This window comes from Hippocampus zosterae, chromosome 19, assembly GCF_025434085.1.
Source record: "Hippocampus zosterae strain Florida chromosome 19, ASM2543408v3, whole genome shotgun sequence".
NCBI lineage: Eukaryota > Metazoa > Chordata > Actinopteri > Syngnathiformes > Syngnathidae > Hippocampus > Hippocampus zosterae.
Window position 1 is genome coordinate 1,976,487 of NC_067469.1, and position 23,079 is coordinate 1,999,565.

A 23,079-nucleotide genomic window follows, 5' to 3' on the forward strand; every position below is an offset into this window, starting at 1 on the left:
CAATACCGTTTGCACTGTTGTGTTTTGTGCTTCCTTCTTTTAACTCTAATTTGCTGCGGTTTGTTCTTCCTACTTCCCCACCTATGAATACAACAACAACACATTTGGAGTGCTTTACTGTCATTTTTCATCGAGTGACTGCCATGTTGTTATGCCAATGAATTAGAAATCATGCAAGGCGCGCTTGTGTGAAAGATTTCCCGACGCACTTGTTTCGATCCTGTACATCTAATCAAGTCTTATATTTTTAGCCACATACTTGAAAAGTGCATATGCATCATATATCTTTTTCAAGGGCTTAAATGGAGCTCAAGGACTCTTATTTGCTCTCCAAAGACTCTTTCCCTCACTTGAGCTGCTCTGGCTATTTAACACAGAAAGTGGTCAAGCTTTCCCACTTCCTGTGTTCTTCAAGAAGAAGAAAAAAAGCGGGGGTGGGGTTGGGGGGGGTCGTGTCCTTCAATTTCTGGGTCCCCTGGTCGTTAATGATCTGTTCGCTGCCTCCCATAGGCAGGCCGTTACTATGGCAACTTGATGACGCTCTGTGGGAAAAGGGAGGGAGGGAGGGGAGGGGGCGAGCAGGAGAAATGAGGAAGAGGTTAGCTGCACCAAAGATCGAGTTATTTAAGAGGAGTCACTCTGCTATCAAATCTTAAACCAAAACAAAACCGGATGCTCCACAAGACGGCTATATCAACAGCGTTACAATCCTCCAAAGATAGTTATTTAGGGTCTCTACCACCGTTCCTAAAAATACAAAGGTGCGGTTAAACATCACAGTCTCCATATTCTGTTTATTTTGATTTATGCCATTTCCACAGAGATTTACAAATGTACAAAACAGATGAGGCCGAGCTGAAATTTAATGACAGTATTCGCTCATCCTCCATCGAAAATTGTATGATGATTTCCGTTGCCATAACAACCCCTGGGTCATACTCAATGTGTGTTTTTCATGTAAATGGTGAAAGGGAACTGGATTGAAATTACATTCAATTTGAGGTAACCTGTTTCCTCATTCCCATCATTTTCAACACAAGTCTCATATTAAACTGTTGTGCAGTATAGAAATAAGTTCTGATTCAACTCCTTTACATACGCAACGATTACAAACTGAAACATACATCATTTCCCAAAATCAAAAGGAAAAATGAATTTGTACCGTCATTCGTTTACAATACTAGTTTTGGTAAGATAAAAAAATGACTAAAAAAAATCCGTCCCGGCACACTCAATATTTTCCTTCTTTTACTTCCTTGTAGAGCGCTCATAATGAGAAGGGGAAAAAAACATTTCTGGACGATTGATCGCGTTCCGATTGTGACCGTCTGAATAGTACGTGATTCGTAGTGAATGGCTCTAAAATTGAAAAATGTGAAGCTTTTCCATGCGATCAGTATCGGAATAGATATCGGCCGATCTCACCCTAATCGACACACTCCTTCTGGAGACACATTTTAACAGCTTTGCATCAGCAAAATTAACACCTCGCCTGCTTCTGTTTATTCTGATTAAACAGAGAATTGTTCAACTTTAGATCAAGAGACGATCTTGGGCATAACATCATATGCGCAATCGCATTCTTTCAGTGAACCCACCTAGCGCTAGGACCCGGGGCTTACTTTCGTGGAAGTCCGCTGCTGATCGGAGAGGGGCGGGGCGGAGGGAGCAGAGAAACCACCACGCACACAACCGCGCGCCCACGTACACACGCGCACAAACACTCGCCGAGCTCGGCAGTGGAGAGAGAGTGAGAGAGTGCATTGGAACGTAGCGGCTGGCGTGCGCGCGTGTGTGTGTGTGTATGCATGTGTGTGCGTGTCAGTGCGTACGCGCTCCCTCGGCGGTAGAAACGACTGGCGGGGCGGACATGGAAGCACTCGGGAAAAACGCTGGAAAGTGACCGAGCACCGAGGCGAAGAGGGGGGGTGGGGGACGGAGAGAGAGCCAGCAAGGACGGACGGATATACGGGGAGAAAAGACGGACGGACGGAAGGAGGGCGGCGAGAAAAGTCTGACAGAGGGTAGGAAGAGAGTGAAAAGCGGCTCGCCTGGAACGCAGCAGGATCCTAAGGTGACTTTCTGGCTCTTTTGGTTTGTGCGCGAGTGAACGTACGCGTGGTTGTTGACATGCGCTTCAAGACCGCGACTGCGCTTAAAGGGCACGGTGGGAGGTGTGCGAGGGCACTTTAAAGTGTGTGCGGATCACGCGTGCATAGTCGTTTGCTTCTTTCCATAACGCTCAAAAAAAAAAAGAAGAGGGGGCTAAAGTGGAAAGAGAGCTGACCACTCAAAACTGGAGTGAAGGGGTCCAAAGGAGCGGATACTTAACTCCTACAACAAACTAAAAAAACACGCACTTCCCTGCTGGGAACTCAAGTCAGCGCCTGCGGTGACTCAAGCGAAATGCATTTCCTTCAACGACGGTCGAATCTAATCGCACCATCGAACCTCGCGCTCACTCGTGTGTTTTGGGTGTCTGGTGTCAGGGCGCCTGAACGGCCCTCGAAAAGAATGTTCTTTTCTCCGGAAACTTGAGTGACAGCAAATGCCGCTTCCGAAGTTGGAGAGAGGGCTTCCGTCTCTTTTGGTGCGCGCGCGCGCACGTGTGCATGCGCGTGCGTGCGTGCGTGTGTGTGTTTCAGACGGCAAACAGGTTGAGGGAGGCAGATCTGATCAAACGCACAGCAACAGAGGAGCAAGCGTGGCACAGGCTGAGCAGCAGCACATTGGATTACACGCACACGAATACACACGCGCACATTCTCTGCGGCCAGCAGAACAGCTGGGAGAAATGCGCGTGCGCGCGGGCGCGCGCGCGGTTGTGTCAGTGCCTGAGAGCGTTTGTTTCACTTGATGCATGCCCCCCCCTCCCTCTCCCCCTGCCGCTGCACGTGCGGGACTGTTTGCTTTTTGCATGAGCTTTTTGCTTCTGCGCGTGTGTCCATTTGTGATGTGTGTGTGTCGGGGAAGAATGTCAGACGGGCAGCCCCCCCCCTGGTGTGGAGAAAAGAAGCAAGGAGGGGGTTCACAGAAAGGAAAAAGCGAGATGATGAGCAAAGAATAAGGCAGATGCGGAGAGTAATCCCCTGGCGAGAGATGGAAACAGAAGGAAGGGTCGAGATTTTAGGACAGGGGGGGGGGGGGAAATGCAAGGCGGAGATGGAGTGAAGGAGACGAGGCCTGATGCGCCCCCCCCCTCCAGGAGTGCTCAGAGTGCCGCTCATTCATAATTCACCTCCATGGCAAGCGTTCATTCACATATTGACCCCCCGCGACCCCCCCAATGGCTGCGCTCAATGGAGCCCTCAAGCCCTCCACCTCTTGCTGCCTCTCAATGGACACCCCCGTGGCGCGGCGTTCTGCACATATCGCCTCTTTTTCACGTTCTCAGGGAGGCTTTTAGTGGTGTTGTTTGATTTTTTTTATGATTCTTCAGACAGCAGCATTTTTTTTTTTTTTTTTTTGCCAGCCGAAATCTCTGATGTGAGATTAAGTTGTGTAAATTGAATATTGAATTCAGACTCCACCCCAGACACAGATAATTGGTATGGATGGCTCGGAGGGTTAGTGCTCTCACTACAAGTGTTGTTTGTCGGATTCCCCTAACACAGCTAAAGCAGCCCTATTATGGATCTATAATTCATGTGTGAATGAATTGAATAGTCTGTGTTTGGATAAAAGCATCAGACGGCTTCTCGGATGCCGGGCCATGATTTATTCAGAGTCAATACTCAAAAAATGGCTGTTTTGATGTTTCTGATTGTATCATTTGTGACTGCAGAACCCCCCCCGGTCTGGTCCATTATGATCTATGAACCATGAATCCTTGTCTGAAATTTCACTGCTACGATATGATGAATTTCTTAGTTTGGATTTTAGTTCAGGGCGGGCCGGTCGTCCAGTGGTTAGCACGTCGGCTTCACAGTGCAGAGGTACCGGGTTCGATTCCAGCTCCGGCCTCCCTGTGTGGAGTTTGCATGTTCTCCCCGGGTCCGCGTGGGTTTTCTCCGGGTGCTCCGGTTTCCTCCCACATTCCAAAAACATGCACGGCAGGCTGATTGGACGCTCTAAATTGTCCCTAGGTGTGAGTGTGAGCGTGGATGGTTGTTCGTTTCTGTGTGCCCTGTGATTGGCTGGCAACCGATTCAGGGTGTCCCCGCCTACTGCCCGAAGACAGCTGGGATATGCTCCAGCACCCCCCCGCGACCCTAGTGAGGATCAAGCGGCTCGGAAGATGAATGAATGAATGAATGAATGAATGGATTTTAGTTCAACTTTCGCTGTCAGTCACACATTGGTGGAGCGAAGCACTTTTGAGAAAATAATCTCATCGCATTAATTGCAATTGCGATTTTAGACGCGATTGTTTTTCAAGGCCCCCCTCCCATGCATTTATCTTTTTTTAAACCAACATAAGCAGGAAATGCATCTTTGTTACTATTACATGTTAATCCTTCATGAAACGCACAATATGTAAACATGCTCTGAACTCATTATTCATTCATTCATTCATCTTCCGGGCCGCTTGATCCTCACGAGGGTCGCGGGGGGTGCTGGAGCCTATCCCAGCTGTCTTCGGGCAGTAGGCGGGGGACACCCTGAATCGGTTGCCAGCCAATCGCAGGGCACACAGAGACAAACAACCATTCGCACTCACACTCACACCTTGGGACAATTTAGTGTCAAATACGATAAGGAGGGGGGGGGGTAGGAAGAAATCAAAGAAAAAGTGAGTCGGAACTGCTGCAACAGGCTGCTGACTCTCTCTCTCAGACCTAACTCAGCAAAAAAATTGTTCCCCGGTGTAATGGGGAAAAAAGAACTGAGGAAAAAAAACCCCAACAACAATAAATATTTGAATATTTGATGCATTTGATGATGATCAAGCAGGATATCTCTCCGTCGTGCTTGAAGAAAAAAATAAAAGTATTTTTTTCAATTCGTCACCAACTATTCCAAACAGATGGCAAAGACAGTCCGCCTCCATCTTTTTTTTTTTTTCCCCTAGGCTCTCATTTGATCACAAGTTTTAGTGAGTTTTTGATTTCCTGGAATCACCTCTGAACATGTTTAAAAACACCAAGCGGGAGGTTGTGTGTGTGTGTGTGATGCACGTGATCCTGTTTGTGACAAATGAAATTCGACTGTTTTGTCTGTCTTTGCACGATGTTTTTTGAATTCGATTTGAAAATTCTCAAGTGAGTCACACGCAAGTCTGAATTTGCTGTGCTGACAGCTGCTATCGTGTTGCACAGCGAAAGCAATCCTCCAGAATTCTTGATCAGAGGACTGCACTGTTGTCAAGGGTTTAAGTCCCTACAGACCCAAACTCGCCAAATATAGTCAAACTAATTAAAGACGCGGTTCACACCCATCAGGAACCACAAAAAAAAAAAAAAAAAAAATCCCAAACAAATCATTGCATTGTGCGTTTTGATGGAAATCTCCTGAGCCGCTCCGCTCTCGATGAAATAATTCTCATCACTCCCCAGATGTCATCAGTGGAGGCAATTATTGAGTCTCGGCTCTTTGGAGGGAACGCAAAAAGAGCAACGCGAGTTATCGCAGTGCCGTACTTCCCAAGGTCACGTTTCAAGCTTGACATATTATTTTTACCGCATGTCCAAATATCGAATATTTCTCTTCGAGCGCAGCAGCTTATCCGTTCTTTCTCAAAGGCTTGATTTATAGATCAAAGACCCACCATTATGTCCTTGTGACCCCCCCCCCCCCCCCCCCCCCGAGCACCAGTAAAGCGAAGATGTTTGCGCTCTTGGGCGCAGGTTCCGCTCGTCTCATTTTTCACCGGTGTAAATCCTCGCGTCGATGCCGTGACCTTGGTTGCTATGACAACTGACAACAGCGTACCTCCGATGAAGTCGAGGAGTTCCTGCGCAGTAACCGTGCAGAGTCTCCAGTCCAGTGAACTGCTGTTTTTTTTAGATCTTGGAGCCCAAGTTCTTGGGAGTCTTCAAACGGCTCGTTCATTCATCTTCCGTACCGCTTGATCCTCACTAGGGTCGCGGGGGGTGCTGGAGCCCATTCCAGCTGTCTCCGGGCAGTAGGCGGGGTACACCCTGAATCGGTTGCCAGCCAATCACAGGGCACACATAGACGAACAACTATCCACGCTCACAATCACACCTAGGGACAATTTAGAGTGTTCAATCAGCCTGCCACGCATGTTTTTGGAATGTGGGAGGAAACCGGAGCACCCGGAGAAAACCCACCCAGGCCCGGGGAGAACATGCAAACTCCACACAGGGAGGCCGGAGCTGGAATCGAACCCGGTACCTCTGCACTGTGAAGCCGACGTGCTAACCACTGGACTACCGGGCCGCCACGGCTCGTTGTCGATTTAGAAATAGTGACGGGTCACAAGTAGGCCCGAAATTGGACTTTTTGAGGGTATCGCCAGCCGCAACCATGATACACAAAACACACACGCGTCAACACAGAGCCACACACGCAGTAGCATTAACAAGGCGTCAGCTGTTAAAAATAGAGCCGTTTATGTTTACAGAAGGTGATGTCACATTTGGTCTAAATCCAAAACTGTTAACGTGGAGGCTATCGGTATCGCCCTCCCTCGGATCTGGCCTACTTTTACGCGCTTCAAAAGGGAGTGGCGGAGTTCACGGAAATGTTGTTTGCGCGTTTTGTTTTTCCGCGGCGGAGGATGACGCCGCTACGGTCGCCTAGCAACGCAGGGGGATGTGGGCGGAAGGATTTCCTGTCCTTTAGCAAGCTTGGTTGATGAGAGTTTGCGTTTGCATGCGTGCGTGTGGAAAAAATGGAGTGTGCCGGTTCATGATGATGCTTGAGTGTTTGCTGTCTGGGTGGGAGGGGGGCATTTTCTAGTCTGTGGAATTTGGATGTGTGTTGCATAACAGCCGTTAACTCCGCCTCCTCAACCCCAAACGCTCCCAACTGTGACACGGCCGCTGAACGCACGCCAGCCCGCCTCTGTGCTAATGATGTCATCAGCATGCCTGCTTTTTACATCTCCTCTCGCACATGAGATTGCAATTATGTGTACTTTTGCCTTGCGCACACACACACACACACACACGCATACGTATCTACACAGACACATGGTGTGTCTGTCCCGCAGGCGTCGGACCCCCGAGATTACGTAATTGACATTGAGTGAATGGGGTGACGTCAGTATGGCGCTCGCTTACTCGCCCTCGTCTTTCTGGCTAGCTACAGTGATGTCACAAATAGATGCAGCCATACACGGAGGTTATGTGTCTGTTGGTTCGAATAATCACGTGTGAGGATAGAAAATGACCTCGGGAACCTTCTGATTTGTTTAATCGGTTTATTCCTCCCTCTCGCTCTTCGTGACGTTGTTTTTTTTTGTTTTCGCTCCAAAGTTCGGAGGTGTTGATGTTGACTGATGACCTTGCGACCTTGCGACATTCAGCCCCGTTTTTGAGTGACTCCCATTTGAAATTGATACCCCTGTTGTCTCCCAGCTGGTAACTCCACCCCCCCCCCCCCCCTTATTGCCCTTCATCGCCGGCCATTTGACCTTTAGTTGATTGTCATTCTCTTGAAAGCCAACAATGCGCGGGGAAGTTGGAGAAAACGCGCTGTTGACTTCACAGATACGATACCGTCCGGTTCTTATTTTAGCAAAGCAACACACCACGTCATAGAGAAAGAGAGGAGAGCGCAGGGGTGGGTGTGTGGAGGGGGGGGTTCTATGTTGTTTAGCCTTTTATGGCGCTCTACCAAAATAACTCTTTAAGCGCACAGTTGGAGTAGAAAGGAAATGTGGATCCGTTTGTGTCGTGACTTGAATGGATCGGTTTGTTCTGGAGGCATTAATGTCCAAGCTCTGCACGTAAGCCATCAAGTGGACGGCTCAATGGGAACATTTCACGGATGTACATGCACACACACACACACACACACACACAGATGCAACAAACAACGGTTTGTCTTTCCATCATCCTGTCCCACTTTCTTGCGCTAACCTCAAACCACAAAACCCGAAAGCAAATATTTCCACAGTTTGACTTGTACTTGCATCAAAATGCGCACACCAACACACACGCTGAAGCTGAAGATACCCCGCAAAGGGGACCCTCCATCATTCCGTTTTCAATTTCTTTTAAATCCGAACAAATTGGAGCTTGACTTGCCGAGCACCCCTGAAACGGATGCTCTTCAAAATCCTTTTGTTGGAAACCTTTCCGCTAGCTGTAGTCTTAACCAAGAAGCGAATGATGCTTGTCGTGCCAACGTACGCCCCAAAGCAATACGCGCAACTCAAGTAAATATATACACACACCCACACACGTGTGCTGCACCCCCGCCACCAGGAGTCTTCGAGCCTTAGTCAGCGTCTGTGTGTCCATGCGTGGGCCTGTTCCCTGGCAATGTAAGGGAGGGGGTTGGGGGGGGGGGGCAAATACCATCACATATGATGTAAGCACCCAAGTGCCGGTGTGTGTGTGTGCGTGATTAATTGTAAGCTTGTGTAAGCGTGTGATGGTCATTCTCGGCTTTACGGTGCTTTCCATTGCGGCTTTTATTTAACGAATCCACTGTTGAAAAGACATGACAAGGATGGAGCTCTGTTTACATGCACGACTCCCACCACCCCCCACCCCCCGCTCCCACCCACGCAACTTTTCCGATGTGACCGTGTTGGACGTTTTAAAAGTTGGAGTAACACGCTCAGCAAACCTCAAGCCAAAGTAGTGCCCTCGGCAAGATTTTATATGCTGTCCCTTCCATCGGTGGCTTACAAAAGAAATCAAATAGCGATGTTTTGAAGGTCGTCTTCATTTATGAAGTCACACGCCGCCCAATTATAAAGAATGTATTTTAACGACCATTAGATGCACCGGATTCTTCGATGAAGGGATCTATTTTAAAGCATTGTGGGAAAATGTCTTGCTGCAAACATGATTTCATTGTAGAGGAGTTTCACTGTACTGCAATAAACCAACTTTTTCCATGATGTTAAATTTTTTTGGACGAGCATTTGCATATAGGACAGCATAAACAAATATAATCCGATGTTTCATCGAGTACCCTTGATCATAAAGATGACTTGGTTCAGCGGTGTGACAAGTCGATTTATTTGTCGACCCGTCTCGCCGGTAATTAACTGTAATGAAATGATGGCGTGTTTTACAGGTAGTCATTTATTATTATTCATCACTTTCCACACCGCTTGGTCAATTTTCTCCCGTTTCCTTCCTGTTCTTCGCTTTTAATTCTCTGGGCCCTCGTGGGCCCCCCCCCCCCCCTTGTATGGCTTTCAGGAATTAGTTCCTTGCTTGCTCTTTAATATAATGGATTTCCTGCCTCTGGGGAGAGTACCTGATTATTTGAAGTGTACAGCCGCACCTGAAGAAGAAGCCCGTCACAATTTGAAAACTACACGGCAATTCACAAGTTCCCTTTCCTTTTTAGAAACTCTTGAAAGAATTCGTGCAGGCTAATTTCAATCTGGTTTTTGCCACAAGCTTGCTCCTCCTGAGTCATCCTGTTTTAAATAGCACAAGGCATTGCCGAGCATCCGTAAGGGTGGGAGTTGGGGGTAGGAGGGTGTTTAGTGTCTGTGTGTGTGTCGGTAGAGGGGGGGGGGCAGTCATTTTATGGCCATTAAAATGTGCAAAAGTGAGTCAACTCAACTTGTTTTTTTTCCCCTTCACGTACGCTAACAATAATGCTCGATTCATTGCGGTCTACTAAAATGCACTCAGCACTTCCAGTATCTCTCGCACGTCCATCGCAGTTGCAAAGCAATTTCTAGCAACCTCCGCCATATTCATCATTGCCGGATTTTGGCACCCGGGTTGATTGCATTGGAAATGATGAGCGGGACGTATCTGTTGCTAAGCAACAGTGTCACGATAGCCATGTGACCTTTCGACCTGAGGCGAGTGTGGTGTTCCGGTCCCGGTCTCGCATAGCCACGCGTGCTAGCATGCTTATGCTAGCCGGGATGACAGCGTGGCCTGCCGTATCGTAATCCAGCAGCCGTGATTTCACGGTGGCTCCGTGCGTTTGCGTCCACGCGAAGGGTCGCCGCTGTTCAGCGATGTTATCCACGGAATGATGGAGGCGCAGAATCAGTCGGAAAATGAAACCAGCCGGAATGCGCTCGAGTTGGGCAGTCGTTTCTATCGAGATCCATTCATGAAAACAAAGTAATTCAAACCTCCTTGCTCTCTTCCGTTCCGTCAGCCGTCTTCTTCATCTCTTTCTTTGCTGACTGCAAACCAAACACACTCTGCGCTATCGTTTCCAGAAGGGAAAATGTCCTTGGCCCGTCCGACCCGCACGTTCCCGCTGAGGCTTCCGTCAAACGCCCGGGGCGGGCTCTCGCGACGGCGTTCAGACCAATGACGTACGCGGCGGACGATGACGTCAGTTAGCGGAGAGAGTTTAGGACCGGGCACCCTCGAGGCGATTCGTCGCAGAGAGAGAGCGCTCTCGTTGTTATGATGATGAAGTGGTATATGAAGGGCTATCGGAGGAGAGCCCCTTAATGAAAGTGGAGCTCGGAGAGCACAGGCAGCAAGAACTCCAGAGTAGGAAAGAAAAAACAGGAGAGACTTGAGACATGTTTAAGGCGGGAGGCAAAGTGTGGGAAGAACGCAGAGGGAGCACGAGGGGGAATATTCCGCAGCTCTGTCCGGACTTGCTGAGTCTGACTGTTTCTGCTCTGAATGTAGCACGAGGCAGGCGGTGAGCGCAGGAAACCGCGGTCAAAAGAGCAAAGGGGAAGGGGGAGCGAGTGTCTGGGAATACAAACAAATATGGAAGATCCAGTTGCCGTTCACGCTCTTTCGTGCAAGAATGCGACGCGGTCGTTGTGAACGCTGGAGTTGGCCCTGCTTCAGAGCTAACGTCGGTCCTCACACCGCAAAAAACGCCTCTTGTGTGTGTGATATGGTTGTCATTGGCTCTTTTCAACCATGGCCATATTTAGACATCATCTCTGTTTCGCGATCCAATTTCGATGCTGACCATCGCTACAATTCCAGATTGATTCTTGTTGGTTGACGACGGCAAATGATTGATGATGTCATTGCCAATCATTCAATGATATGGAAAAAAATCCCAAAGAGGTTTCTGGATAGCGCTGTGCGATACGGTCAACATTTCCTCCGCTCTTTGATAAATCAGCGTCGATGGAAGCCGACGTGTTTGTTTTCGTTCTTTGGGAAGGAGCCGCGGCACCCGCGGGGATCTCAACACGGGGGCCGTACCACTGTGTCTGTATTTAGGGTAAACATTCGCGTGGGAGTGTGTGTGTGTGCGCCAACAGATGGACCTTTCTGAGTTGAGCCAACAAACACTACTGTCACTTGGCACTGGGCAGACGGAGAAGTCGGACTTTGCTTGGGGAACGCTGGCCTGCCGGGGCAAAAAAGGGGAGATGAGGCTCTGGGGTGGGGGGGCCAACCGAGGTCATCGAATCAATGGCTGACCTCACGCTTTATCACCTCTTAACCGTGTTCCCATTCGGGGCTATACCGAAGAGGAAGTGAGATTTTCAGACACGCCGCCCCCAAACGTGGTGGAAGGACCCGGAAGACGCCTGCCAGGCCGCGTCTTAGCCCCCGAGTTACACGTCCAATCAGGGCAGCGTCAACCCTCACCGCTAATTGTGTTGGCACGACCTGTCAGCCGACATACGCTGAAAGACGGGGGCGACTTTGAAATGTTGCTAATGACCTTAGGATACGACTACCCTCTCTCCTTTACACCCACTCACCATTTTGCCTCCTTTCTTGTCCTCCCGTGTCATTTCTTCTTCTGTATCTCGTGATGAGAAGATTCCAGAACAAGGGTGTGGGGTTAAAGATGAAGAAGCTGGTATCGCTGCGGGAAGAAAAATCTCAGCCAGTATACGGAAACTTACCAAGAGAACGTTTTCACACTTCAAATCCTTTTACAGCAAGCTCCGTACGACGGAATTTCGCCTGATTCGGATCTTCCGGGTGGAGAATAAAATTACGAGACTGTATACGGCAATTTAACCTTCTTGTTTCATTTTTCTAGAGTCGTAAGACAAAAATGTTCATGTTGAGCGCAAAGTAGGTCGCTCCAGCACAAACTTAAACAGTTCAGTGTTGCAGTGGCTCGGATAAAATGGGCGCCATGGCAATAATAAACATCAACTTCATCAAGTATAAACATGGAAATGGCAGCAGCCTCTCCAGCCCGCCCTGACAGCACTCGGTAGCTCCTTCACTTTCACGATTCCAATCGACACTTTCTGCAAATTTTGCAAAAGTCGAGAAAAAGGAAATGTGAGCTAATTCAGCCATTGAGGGCGAGCTTGAGGAACTGGACGCTCTCTTCCAGTTGTTGTTGTCACAATTTTTTTTTTTTTTCTTTTGGTCTGTGACAAACTGTCGGCCAGTGGCTGAGAGCCTGTGCTGCTGTTTGTTAAAGATAAGTCAAGAAGCCGGAGGGGGGAAAAGAAAGAGGGCCACGGACAGACACAGAGTGCTGCTTATTCATTTGAAAGTCGTGATTTTATTTATTTTTTTTTCCGGAAAGAGGGCGAGGGATGCAGGACATCCAGATGAATCAAGCTTACTCGCTCAAAGATTCATCTGGGCTACGGGTAGATCATGGTCCTTTCTTCCTCCAGTCCGCCAAGCCTTTCTCCTGGGCGCTTTCTTTTGACCCCCCCACCCTTTCCTTGGCTGCTATCAAAGCTCTCTTGGCTCTGACTGTGCACTTTGATATCGTATAGCGTTTCCTGCACTCTTTCGTTCGCCTTTCCCTCAATATTGTAAAAAAAAAGCAGAGACTGCCGACAGGGACCTGCTCACCGTCGGGCGGAGAATGTGGCGCGGGGGAGGGCGGAACGCTGGAGGGAGTGGTTTGAAGAGAGGTGCCTGTTCTCATTGTCGAGTCCGAATCTCGATTATCATTATTTTTTTTAGGCGATGTCAAATTTCAATTCTTTGATGATTCATCCTCTGAGGCAGGAGGATTCATGACAACGGACAAATCGAATCCATTTTTATTTTTTCGAGTGGCCGATCCGAAAACGAACCAATTGATGAACCAATGAACCAATTGGCGCGCTTTGAGAAGGAGGCCACCGAGAGTTTTATCAGAACAGCGACTTTTATTCAATTTTTTTTTTTAAATAAACACGACATGATATTTCCACTCACCCAATTTGACCTTGCTGTCGTAATTGTCTGCCCTTCTCTAAATAGTTCCCGTCGGTTCCTTCCCAGATTGGCAAAACAAGCTCTTGTGAAACAAAACATTTGGCATGCCAGGTTGAAGCGCTGTCCAGACTTGCCTTGTTATTCGTACACTTATTTTATTATTATTATTATCTTTTTTTTACGAGATACCTGCTTCTACTAGTTAGTTAATAAGCAGACTGATACCACTGCCACATCACGGGATTAAGTTTATTTTAGTCTCACGCATTGAGGGATTCAAAACGGGATCTGCTGACTGTGAGGCAGAACTTTCAAACACTTTGCACGCCATCTTTCCACCAATAATATGCAGGATTGGTGATTATTATTATTATTATTATTATTATTCTAAAATGACAGCTTCAGATTGTAGTTTCAGTGATGTTTTTGCCCTTCTTTAATTTCTTTCAATAAATTCAGTGTAAATAAGTTGTTGACGGCTCATGAACCGGAATCGAGCCCAGTTGCCTTTTGGGCTTATGGCAGCATGCAAAATTTGAAGACAAAACCGAGATTGAAATGACAACTCGTCGCTGTGTGTTTCCGTCGGTCTTTGCAAGCCATTCGAAACATTTGAAGTCATCAAAGCATGGCACTGTTGGCGCCGCGCGTACGGCTCATGATAGCTTTTTCCACCACGTGCCAACGGGAGAAGGGAAGTGGTGGGGGGGAGAAAAAAAAAAGAAAAGACGTCGTGTCCCCTCACACAAACACACCGCCGGTCGCTCAGTCGTCACCTTCAAGTGTCCATCCCACGTTCCAAACGCACCGTTTGCGCACGTTTGGACTCCCATGGGTCTCCGTCCTAAGGGGCGAGCGTGATTTCATGACTGCTGGATGGCGATGAATCACCGCCAGCGTACTTTTTTTGTTTGCCCCGACGCAAATGTCTGTTTGCTTTGTTGCTTAGCCTACTTTGGAACACGGAAGGCTCGGCGCGTCGGCGTGTGTCTGCGCGCGCCGTCTTGAATTATTCACCGGCGGTATTTGATTCGGTGTCATTGCACATCACATACGTCGTGTCTGAGATATTTGCCTTGAAGGTTGTCAAACACCTTTTTTTTTTTTTTTTTTAGGAAGCACTGCGGTGGATTAAATGGCCACGTTTGGAGACGGAATTTTTTCCATTATGTTCTCTGAATCGATCGTAAATTGTCTCCTTATTGGCTGCTTACTTTTTTCTGCCAGTATATAAAGAGGATGGATGGTCGAGATGCTACGTGGTCATTTTTTTGTCCTACTAAAGTGCTACAAATATTACTTGTGCAAAAGCAACAGTGCGGTATACGTTTTATGTATTACAGGTGTTGTCATGGTTACCATCTGCTTGTTTCGTTTAAATGGCTACACTCCCCTATTTTGTCATTTGTGCCGACCAGACCCACGTTTAAAAACTCAAGCCGACAGTAATTACCCACTCGTTGATTTTGTGTTTCTGCTTGCGGCCGGGACAGAGGGGTCAGCGGCGGTCCCCCCGGGACACCCCTGTGACCTTCTGACCTTGAGTCCGTAATTCTTTGCTAACACGGACGACATAAAAAAGACCTTCAAGGATGCGATCGGTCTTGCCCAGCTTGCTTAAAGCCCAGTGGAGGAAGCGGGAAATGCATCGCTGGGGGGGGGTGATGGTCCAGGGGTCGAAAATGGAGACCGTAACCAGGCTTCCTTCTTTGTTGACATATGTAGCCAAAGTTATTATATTCTACTCTCAGATTTTATTTTTTTTTTCTCCTCCACTTTCGTCTCCCTCTCCCGTTCACCCCGACTATGCGCAGGAGTGATAAAGGTCGTCTTTTGTCATCAAAAAGTCCAGATTAGTTTTGCCTCGGTGCATCTGACTTTCTGCTTTATCGCCGGGACCAGAGTGTGAGCCACAAGGTTCGGCTAACCTCTCTGCAAGGTAATAACTCCGACCTTCTTGCCGTTTTTCTCTGCTGGCCCCAACACTAGCGTTACCGCGGGCGGGGGGTTATTTGAGCGCAGTCTTTATTTGACTATGTCGCGGAGACTGACAGGGAAGCGAGGAGCTGGAGGACGTGACGCGCAACGTATGTCATGAGCGGGAATCAAACTGACAAAAGTTGTAATCGTCGTCGTTTCATCGCCCGGAGTCGAGCATCAACGCATCACTGACGACATGCCATAAGCCCATATATTAGTTTTATGATCTTTTGTTGCTGTTGTCAGTGTGTATTCACAAAACTTTATTTACACTCATATGGTTTCCTGGTGGCAGCCCGGTAGTCCATTGGTTAGCACGTCGGCTTCACAGTGCAGAGGTACCGGGTTCGATTCCAGCTCCGGCCTCCCTGTGTGGAGTTTGCATGTTCTCCCCGGGCCTGCGTGGGTTTTCTCCGGGTGCTCCGGTTTCCTCCCACATTCCAAAAACATGCGTGGCAGGCTGATTGAACGCTCTAAATTCTCCCTAGGTGTGAGTGTGAGTGCGAATGGTTCTTCGTTTCTGTGTGCCCTGCGAATGGCTGGTTTCCTGGTGGCAGCCCGGTAGTCCAGTGGTTAGCACGTCGGCTTCACAGTGCTGAGGTACCGGGTTCGATTCCAGCTCTGGCCTCCCTGCGTGGAGTTTGCATGTTCTCCCCGGGCCTGCGTGGGTTTTCTCCGGGTGCTCCGGTTTCCTCCCACGTTCCAAAAAGTGTGAGTGTGAGCGTGGATAGTGGTTCGTCTCTGTGTGCCCTGTGATTGGCTGGCAACCGATTCAGGGTGTCCCCGCCTACTGCCCGAAGACAGCTGGGATAGGCTCCAGCACCCCCCGCGACCCTAGTGAGGATCAAGCGGCTCGGAAGATGAATGAATGAATGAATGAATACTCAGCACCCAAATTAGTGCTCGTGTATTCCCCCCCCCCACCCCCCCCCCCTCTGCCAAATGCAAATCGTGTTCAATAAGAGTTGATCGTTTCCATGATCGGCAACCCGTGCCCGTGAACTAGAAAAACAGGATGGAGAAACAAACCAATGCAGATCTTCCTCTTTCTCCCTTTCGAAGCCTTGGGGGGGAGGCAACTGAATCGGTGCTATTCCCGTTTCATCAATGGCGTCGCTAATCTGTCTTTTGGAATCTGTATTCATGGCAGCGGAGGAATAATTGGAGCCCAGCGACCGTTCTCCAACGGTGTTTCAAACAGAGAAGGCCGTTTATTCTAATTGAATTGTCTCTTTAGAGGTATGCGTTATCCGCTTGGAAAGTACAAACAGAGCCGGCCGGGGTTGGTAACCGGGCTCACGGACCTCAGCGATTGCCCCCTTCCACGGCACATTGGTATGCATAGGACTTCACATGGAGCGATGCTTGCAGAGATAATCAGTGAGCGTCCCTGGCGAATGTATGCGCACATGCGTACACAAAATCATGGGGGCGAAGGAGAAGGGGTTGGGGGGTGTCACTTGAACACGCAAAGCCCGATGTGGACATGCCAAACACAAATCAAAACAAGGCATGCAAACACAAAAGCCATCTAGAGAATGAAGAAAACAGAGAGAACGTGCCCAGTCCCATCTGTCAAACGAATGCGAGGATGCTTTCGCGCGCGCACAACGACACGCACGCTCGCAACACACAGCGCCGGCCGGGCATCGTCGGGTCCGCGCTTGAGCGCTATCTGCCTTTTGTCCTTTTGCAGTTGGTCTTGAGGGGGCTGCTGTTGGAGTTGCATGAAAGTTTGTTTAGAGCTGAGCAAGTGTGTTAAGCTTTATTAGAACCCACGGGAGACGCGATTGCGCACACACACACACACACCGACACAGCGACACGCGTGCTGAAGCACGAGGCTTGGGCAGCAGCTCACGCTGGCCCCAACCAACAGTGAGGAGTTTGTTGTCATAGCAACAGTAAAATGAGATGACTTTACTGTCAGCCGTAATGTTTCATGGCCCCCTTGCCGCTATGGCAACATAACAAGGGGGAGGAAGGAGGAGAGGAGATGGAGAACGAGAGCATCCGGATCCATCTTTTGCATTCCACTGGCCCGTTCACCAGGATCAATGTCACAAAAGGATGCCCTTGCTTCTTCTCCGAGGGAAGCTTGGAGAGTGACAGGCCTGTCAGACGTCAAGATACTCACGCGCACACAAACACCCGCACCTCGGCCATCCTTTTGATGCTCACTTCGCATTTTCTAGTGGCGGGGGGGGGGGGGGGGGGCAATTTGGATTCATTATGGTCAATGTCAATACTGGCGCGACGACGCGCCTCCTCGGACGGCTCGTTGAATGAGCGCCTTGCTGTCAGCGAGTGTGTGGAAATAGAGGACGGGGGGTGGGGGGGGTGGGGGGGACGATCAAAGGCATCCGGCTCTCCGGCGTTTCCCTCCGCTATTTGGGAGAGCCGGCTGGAACTATGGGCTGCGCGACTCTACGCCGAGCTGTACACGACAATTCTATATTTAGCGGAGTCCTTCCGCTATCGACACCGCGAAGCGGTTATCGGCGTGGCTCGGAAATTGAAAGCGAGAGACGCGGAGATAGCTGGGGACGAGCGGGAAGAGCGGGAAGAGAGTAGCTGGGTTGTTTTCCTTTTGTTGCCATGGCGACGCGGGCGGGCGGCCGGAGATGCGGCGAGCTGACGGTTGTCGCGGCGCAGTCGGTTGCCACGGGTGACAGCTGCCCGTCAATCACGCGGAGCGAAAGGGGGCAGATCGGCAGATGATCACCTTGGATTAGCGAGCGATCGCACCACGCGGGCGGCCGGCCAGAACATATCTGGACTTAATCCCTGCGTCCTAATGGCGCTGCTCTCTGATGCCCGTGTGTCTTTCCGATGCGTGCGTGTCTGCGTTTGCATGCAACATACAGAGCTGCTATCCATTCGAGATGGTTGCCGACATATTGAAATAGCGAGCGGAGCATCTTAAATTTAAGTTGTGCGGCTTTATAGGTTCGTCAATTTTAAATTGCTCTCCCTGCATCCTTTAGAATTCATGGCAGAGGACCCCTGGAGTAAGGCACCGAACTCCTCCTATTTATTCCCCAATCACTAGAAATGTGCCCACCCCTCTTTAAGGTGTCACTAATGGAATGCGCTAGCGACGTGCACGTTTGAGGGGTAAATGCTGAGGTCACGTTCCCTATAATACATGGAAATGCATTCGGTTTTAATTGTAATATTGCCGAGGAGTCAGCAGGGACACTTGCACTGGTTACTAATAATCACTTGGCCCAATGCGATGGAACCCCCCCCCCCCCCCCCCTTGGGGCAAAAACTACTCCCGACGTGCTCAGATTTCGAAATCTTTTTCCGACAGTAGATGGCAGTATCTCGAAGAGGGGAGGTCAGAGTTTCACTCTTGCGTGGAAGAAAAGGAATTTAAACACTCTCGGGCGTCAATTTCACCCAAATCTGTGGATGACATGAAATCGGCGCTCCGGATCGAGTTGGAGTACGTTCCAGATGACGTTCCACTGACGACATCATGACGTGATCTTGAAAGAATTGGCATGGAAAGCAATGACGAGGCCTTTTAACCCGATACTTGTATTGTGATAGCAACCTTAGCTAATGTCAGTACTTGCATGCTACGCTCCTAATTGGCTAATTGAACATGTCGGATTTCCCCAACCGGTGAAGCACTAAATTTGCCATCCCGGGGAGAAATGGATAAAAAAATTTTTTTTTAAATGCCTCAGAGAAAGAACATTTACCTTCTCACGTCTTTCCCACTCTAATTGGAAACGTGGTCAAAAGAATGTGCTTTGACTCTCGCCTTTGGCCTTTAAGAAAACGAGGAAGACAAATGAATAACACAAGCTGACCTTGTTGGGTTTTATTTTTTATTTTTTTGCCCCCCCCTCCTATTGAGTTGTCCTTTTTTCCTTCCTCGCCTCTTCCCAGATTGTCCCGTCGCTAACTCCTTTGCGTTTTCTTCCTTTGCAGGAGTGAGCCCTGGGCTGGATGGGACCCACCATGCCTCCCAGTAAGAAGGCCCAGAGCCCCAGTAGTGGAGCCAGCGCTTCACAGGGCATGAGCCCGCCGTACCGACAAGGGGACGCCGCAACGGCGGCATCCGAGGCGGAGGCGGCGGACCTCTCGCTGTCCTTGTCCGCCTCCTTCTCCAAAGCCGAAGACGAGGAGCTCACCAGTCTTTCCTGGCTCCACGAGAGCACCGACCTGCTCAACAGCTTCAGCCACTCGGGCTTGCGTAGCGTTTCCCCGCTGCTGGACCCGGACGGTCAGCACCCCCGCTCGCCCTCTTCCACGTCGCCGTGCCCGGACGACCCGCTGCTGGGCGACGCGCACTCGGCGTACGACTTGGCGGCGGGGGCCAATCGCAAACCGCCGTACTCCTTCAGCTGCCTGATCTTTATGGCCATCGAGGATGCGCCCAACAAGCGGCTGCCTGTGAAAGACATCTACGGCTGGATCCTTGAGCATTTCCCCTACTTTGCGAGCGCCCCCACGGGATGGAAGAACTCGGTGCGGCACAATTTGTCGCTAAACAAATGCTTCAAGAAGGTGGATAAAGACCGCAGTCAGGTAAGGGCAACAGATGTTTTTCTCTTTGCAATTTCCATTTGACCTAAATGACCTTTGAAACAGCAAAAAAAATAATAATACTCACCCGACATTCAAAGTCTTCAGTTCCATGAACACTTTGTTTGTACGGCTTGAGTTGTGCTTCGGTTTTGCACAAAATTAGTTCTTGCGCTCATTTTTTTGAGCGCAAAAAAAAATGCGCTCAAAAAAATTTGGGTTCTTGTTGGGTTCTTGTTGGGTTCTTGTTCAGCAGTTTTGTGCCTTCCTTGAATGCTACTTTTTAATACAGGAGAGCCCCCACACTGAAAACAAAAACCCAAAAACAAATCAAAAGTTTGTCTTTTTGTTGTTGTTCGCCTCAAACCTTTTTTGTTGGCTTCGAATATTGGACGGTTACATGCATTGAGAAATATGTTTTGAATTATGAAATATGTTCACCGCGCATATTTTGCACATATTTTGCCCACGTCTCAGGTGGCATTTTTCTCATATATCTGCTTAGGAATGAAATATTGTGTCTCCCTCCGGCATTTAAACGGTCCATCCCTCGACTGCAAATTCCTCTTTCACTACGCAACATTCTCCGGTGTTCTGTATCGTATGTGAAGGTGCATATAAACTCGTCTGGTGTAGTCTGACAGCCATATTGAGAACCCTGGTGATTGAAATCCTCCTCGGGGATGCATCGTGTCACGTGCTATCGTGCCTTATATCACAGCGATCACACGGTTGATCAGAATTTTGCGAGGATAATCCGACTTGAAATTCAACGTAGTCCGTATATTTGTCTACAGCTGTACCAGATCCGAGCCCATCAATAGTTGATGATCTCTCCATCTCGCTTTCTTAGTTCTCTTTCACTCAAACGTTGCCCCGGTGGGAACAGCGTTTCGCTTTTGATTTAAGTCTGGATATGGTCTTTTTATGCGGGCTCTCCCCTCCGCATTTTACTCCATTAAAGACTCGGTCTCGGGGTAAAGGGGGAATGAATCCCCTTACTCGATTAGTGCCAAATTAATACCGGAGGATTTAATAAGGGTCTTAAGATTTCATCAGGCCCGAGGGTGTCGAGGGTGGCGGACAAACGGCCGAGATCAATGCTTGTTTTACACGTTTATCTGTTTGAGATAGTACAGTGGCATTTTTTCCTTGACCACTCAATGAACCTATTTTGAGTAAGATGTGTGTGTGTGTGTGTGTATTAAAGCGCAAATTGAATACGGGATGAAGAAGACGGCGTTGGTGCGCACGCCCCGTCTTCATGCTCACTCCCTCACGCTATGCTGTCATCCGGCCCGCGACGACGAGGGCGCCGAGTTTCTCTTGTATACACATCTCCATGGTAACAAGCTTGCAGTTGACATAAAAGTACACTTTTGCTGTAGCAACGGGAAAGCTACCGTCGGGGCGCGGAGGTGTGCCGAGTTGCATGTCCCTCATCCGCCGTCGTCTGTCGTCGGGGGGGCCCTCACGTGCGCGCGGGGGTGCTGGAAAAGTGTGCATGTGGCGCAAGGCACCATGTGCAGAGGAGATTTTGGCAAGGACATCCTGTCTTGTCTTCCTGTCACTGCACACTGTTCAAGACAGCACACTAATTAACCCTTCAAACCTATTCCCCTTGTCTCACACGCACGCTTGCACTTTTGAATCACACACACACACACACACACACACAAGTAAACAGGCGGGCAGGCAAAATGCACACTCAGGAGCAAGCATGCATGCATAAGAGGACTCCCGCACGTGCTTGAGAGCCGTTTCTGTGTAGAAATGAGGGCACATCTCTGTAGACTCCGACTCTACCTGCCAAGCACTGTGTGCTTTATTTCAAGCTGCAATTACGGAATCTCTGTCATTTCCGGCTGACTCTGCCATTCAAAGCTTTTCTCTCAGAATATCACCACTTTTTTTTTTTTTTTTTTTTTGCTGTATTCTTTTCCGGCGGCCCGGTAGTCCAGTGGTTAGCACGTCGGCTTCACAGTGCAGAGGGTTCGATTCCAGCTCCGGCCTCCCTGTGTGGAGTTTGCATGTTCTCCCCGGGCCTGCGTGGGTTTTCTCCGGGTGCTCCGGTTTCCTCCCACATTGCAAAAACATGCGTGGCAGGCTGATTGGACACTCTAAATTGTCCCTAGGTGTGAGTGTGAGTGCGAATGGTTGTTCGTCTATGTGTGCCCTGCGATTGGCTGGCAACTGATTCAGGGTGTCCCCCGCCTACTGCCCGGAGACGGCTGGGATGGGCTCCAGCACCCCCCGCGACCCTAGTGAGGATCAAGCGGTACGGAAGATGAATGAATGAATGAATGAATGAATGTATTCTTTTCCAATTACCTGATTATGCCTTTTTTAAAAAAAATATATGACCGCCGGGATTGCGATCTTTTCCTCCATGCTGTGTTACGTTATGACTACGGCTTGTTACGGAGGAGAAAATAATGACATTTGGGGTTTCGCAGAAAGTTTTTTTTTCAGAGCACCAGGTAGATGGCTTTCCCGTGGACACTCCAAATCGTATTTGCATCAATTTGTAGAGGTGGAGATTAATATGACGGTGCCGCATTTGTTCCGGTGACTGTATTTCTGGGTCATATCCAGGCAGATGACAAGATGGGGACTCGTTTAGCATAAGCCTGCTGCTTCACGTGCCCTTTTTAAAAAAAAATTTGTGTGTGCGTGCGACTGCGTGTGAGCACGTGTCGGAATTGTGTGTGGAAGGGCAAACTTGTGTGGGAACTCAAAGAGGAGGCCCAAGGTTGCCATGGCTTTGTTTACAAACAGAATTCCTCACTTTGCACAATAACATGCCCTAATGACGAGCGTTGGATCAGTTGCATCCGCAGTGCAGGCCTTGAACGGAAGCGTGGACAGTTTAAGTCGACGCCAAACTATCATTTTGAAACACTTTGCTATCATTTCAAAATGGTCAAGTAAAACGATGTTACAAAGACTCTTCAATGGCGCTGTTTGGGGTCCGTTATGCCAGAGTTCCTCGTCCAACTGGGACAAAGCCCGGCATTAACCCCCCTCTCTGATTTTTCAAGTTCTATTTTTCCACACTTGTAATCTGTTTTAGAATTCATGAAAATTCCCCTACGTGATCATCTTTCTCATGTTAAATAAATCATTGAATGTTTCATTGACATCCACAGCAGCTCAAGTCCTTGTTTGTCTTTGGCTAAGGGATCTAGCGATCATTATTTGAATATTATTTTTGGATGAAATCAATGACACCCAATCCGTACGATTCTTCACGTTTACATCCTCCGTGCCGAGTTGCCAAGTGACTTGTGCGATCTCGGGAAGGTTGGTTGAACTTTTGACTTGGGCAAGATTTGTGACATTGTCAACTCAAGCTTGCTGAAAGATTTGTTGGTGTAATTCCCGG

The 23,079-nt window shown here is 48.9% G+C and overlaps 1 protein-coding gene across 2 annotated transcripts in view; it reads left to right on the forward strand.

Annotated features, from left to right (window-relative positions):
• Positions 1 to 1,678: 1,678 nt before the first annotated feature.
• The window catches only part of LOC127591991 (forkhead box protein N3-like), a 42,103-nt gene continuing 20,702 nt past the window's right edge, over positions 1,679 to 23,079 (forward strand). The window contains exons 1-2 of one of the 2 annotated variants that reach the window (XM_052052335.1): positions 1,679 to 2,074; positions 19,098 to 19,697. In XM_052052335.1, coding sequence (XP_051908295.1) covers positions 19,116 to 19,697 — 582 coding nt within the window. In that variant the 5' untranslated portion in view covers positions 1,679 to 2,074; positions 19,098 to 19,115. Of the gene's footprint in view, positions 2,075 to 13,387; positions 13,470 to 19,097; positions 19,698 to 23,079 lie in introns of those variants that run through there. The other variant, XM_052052336.1, reaches the window with a different exon arrangement.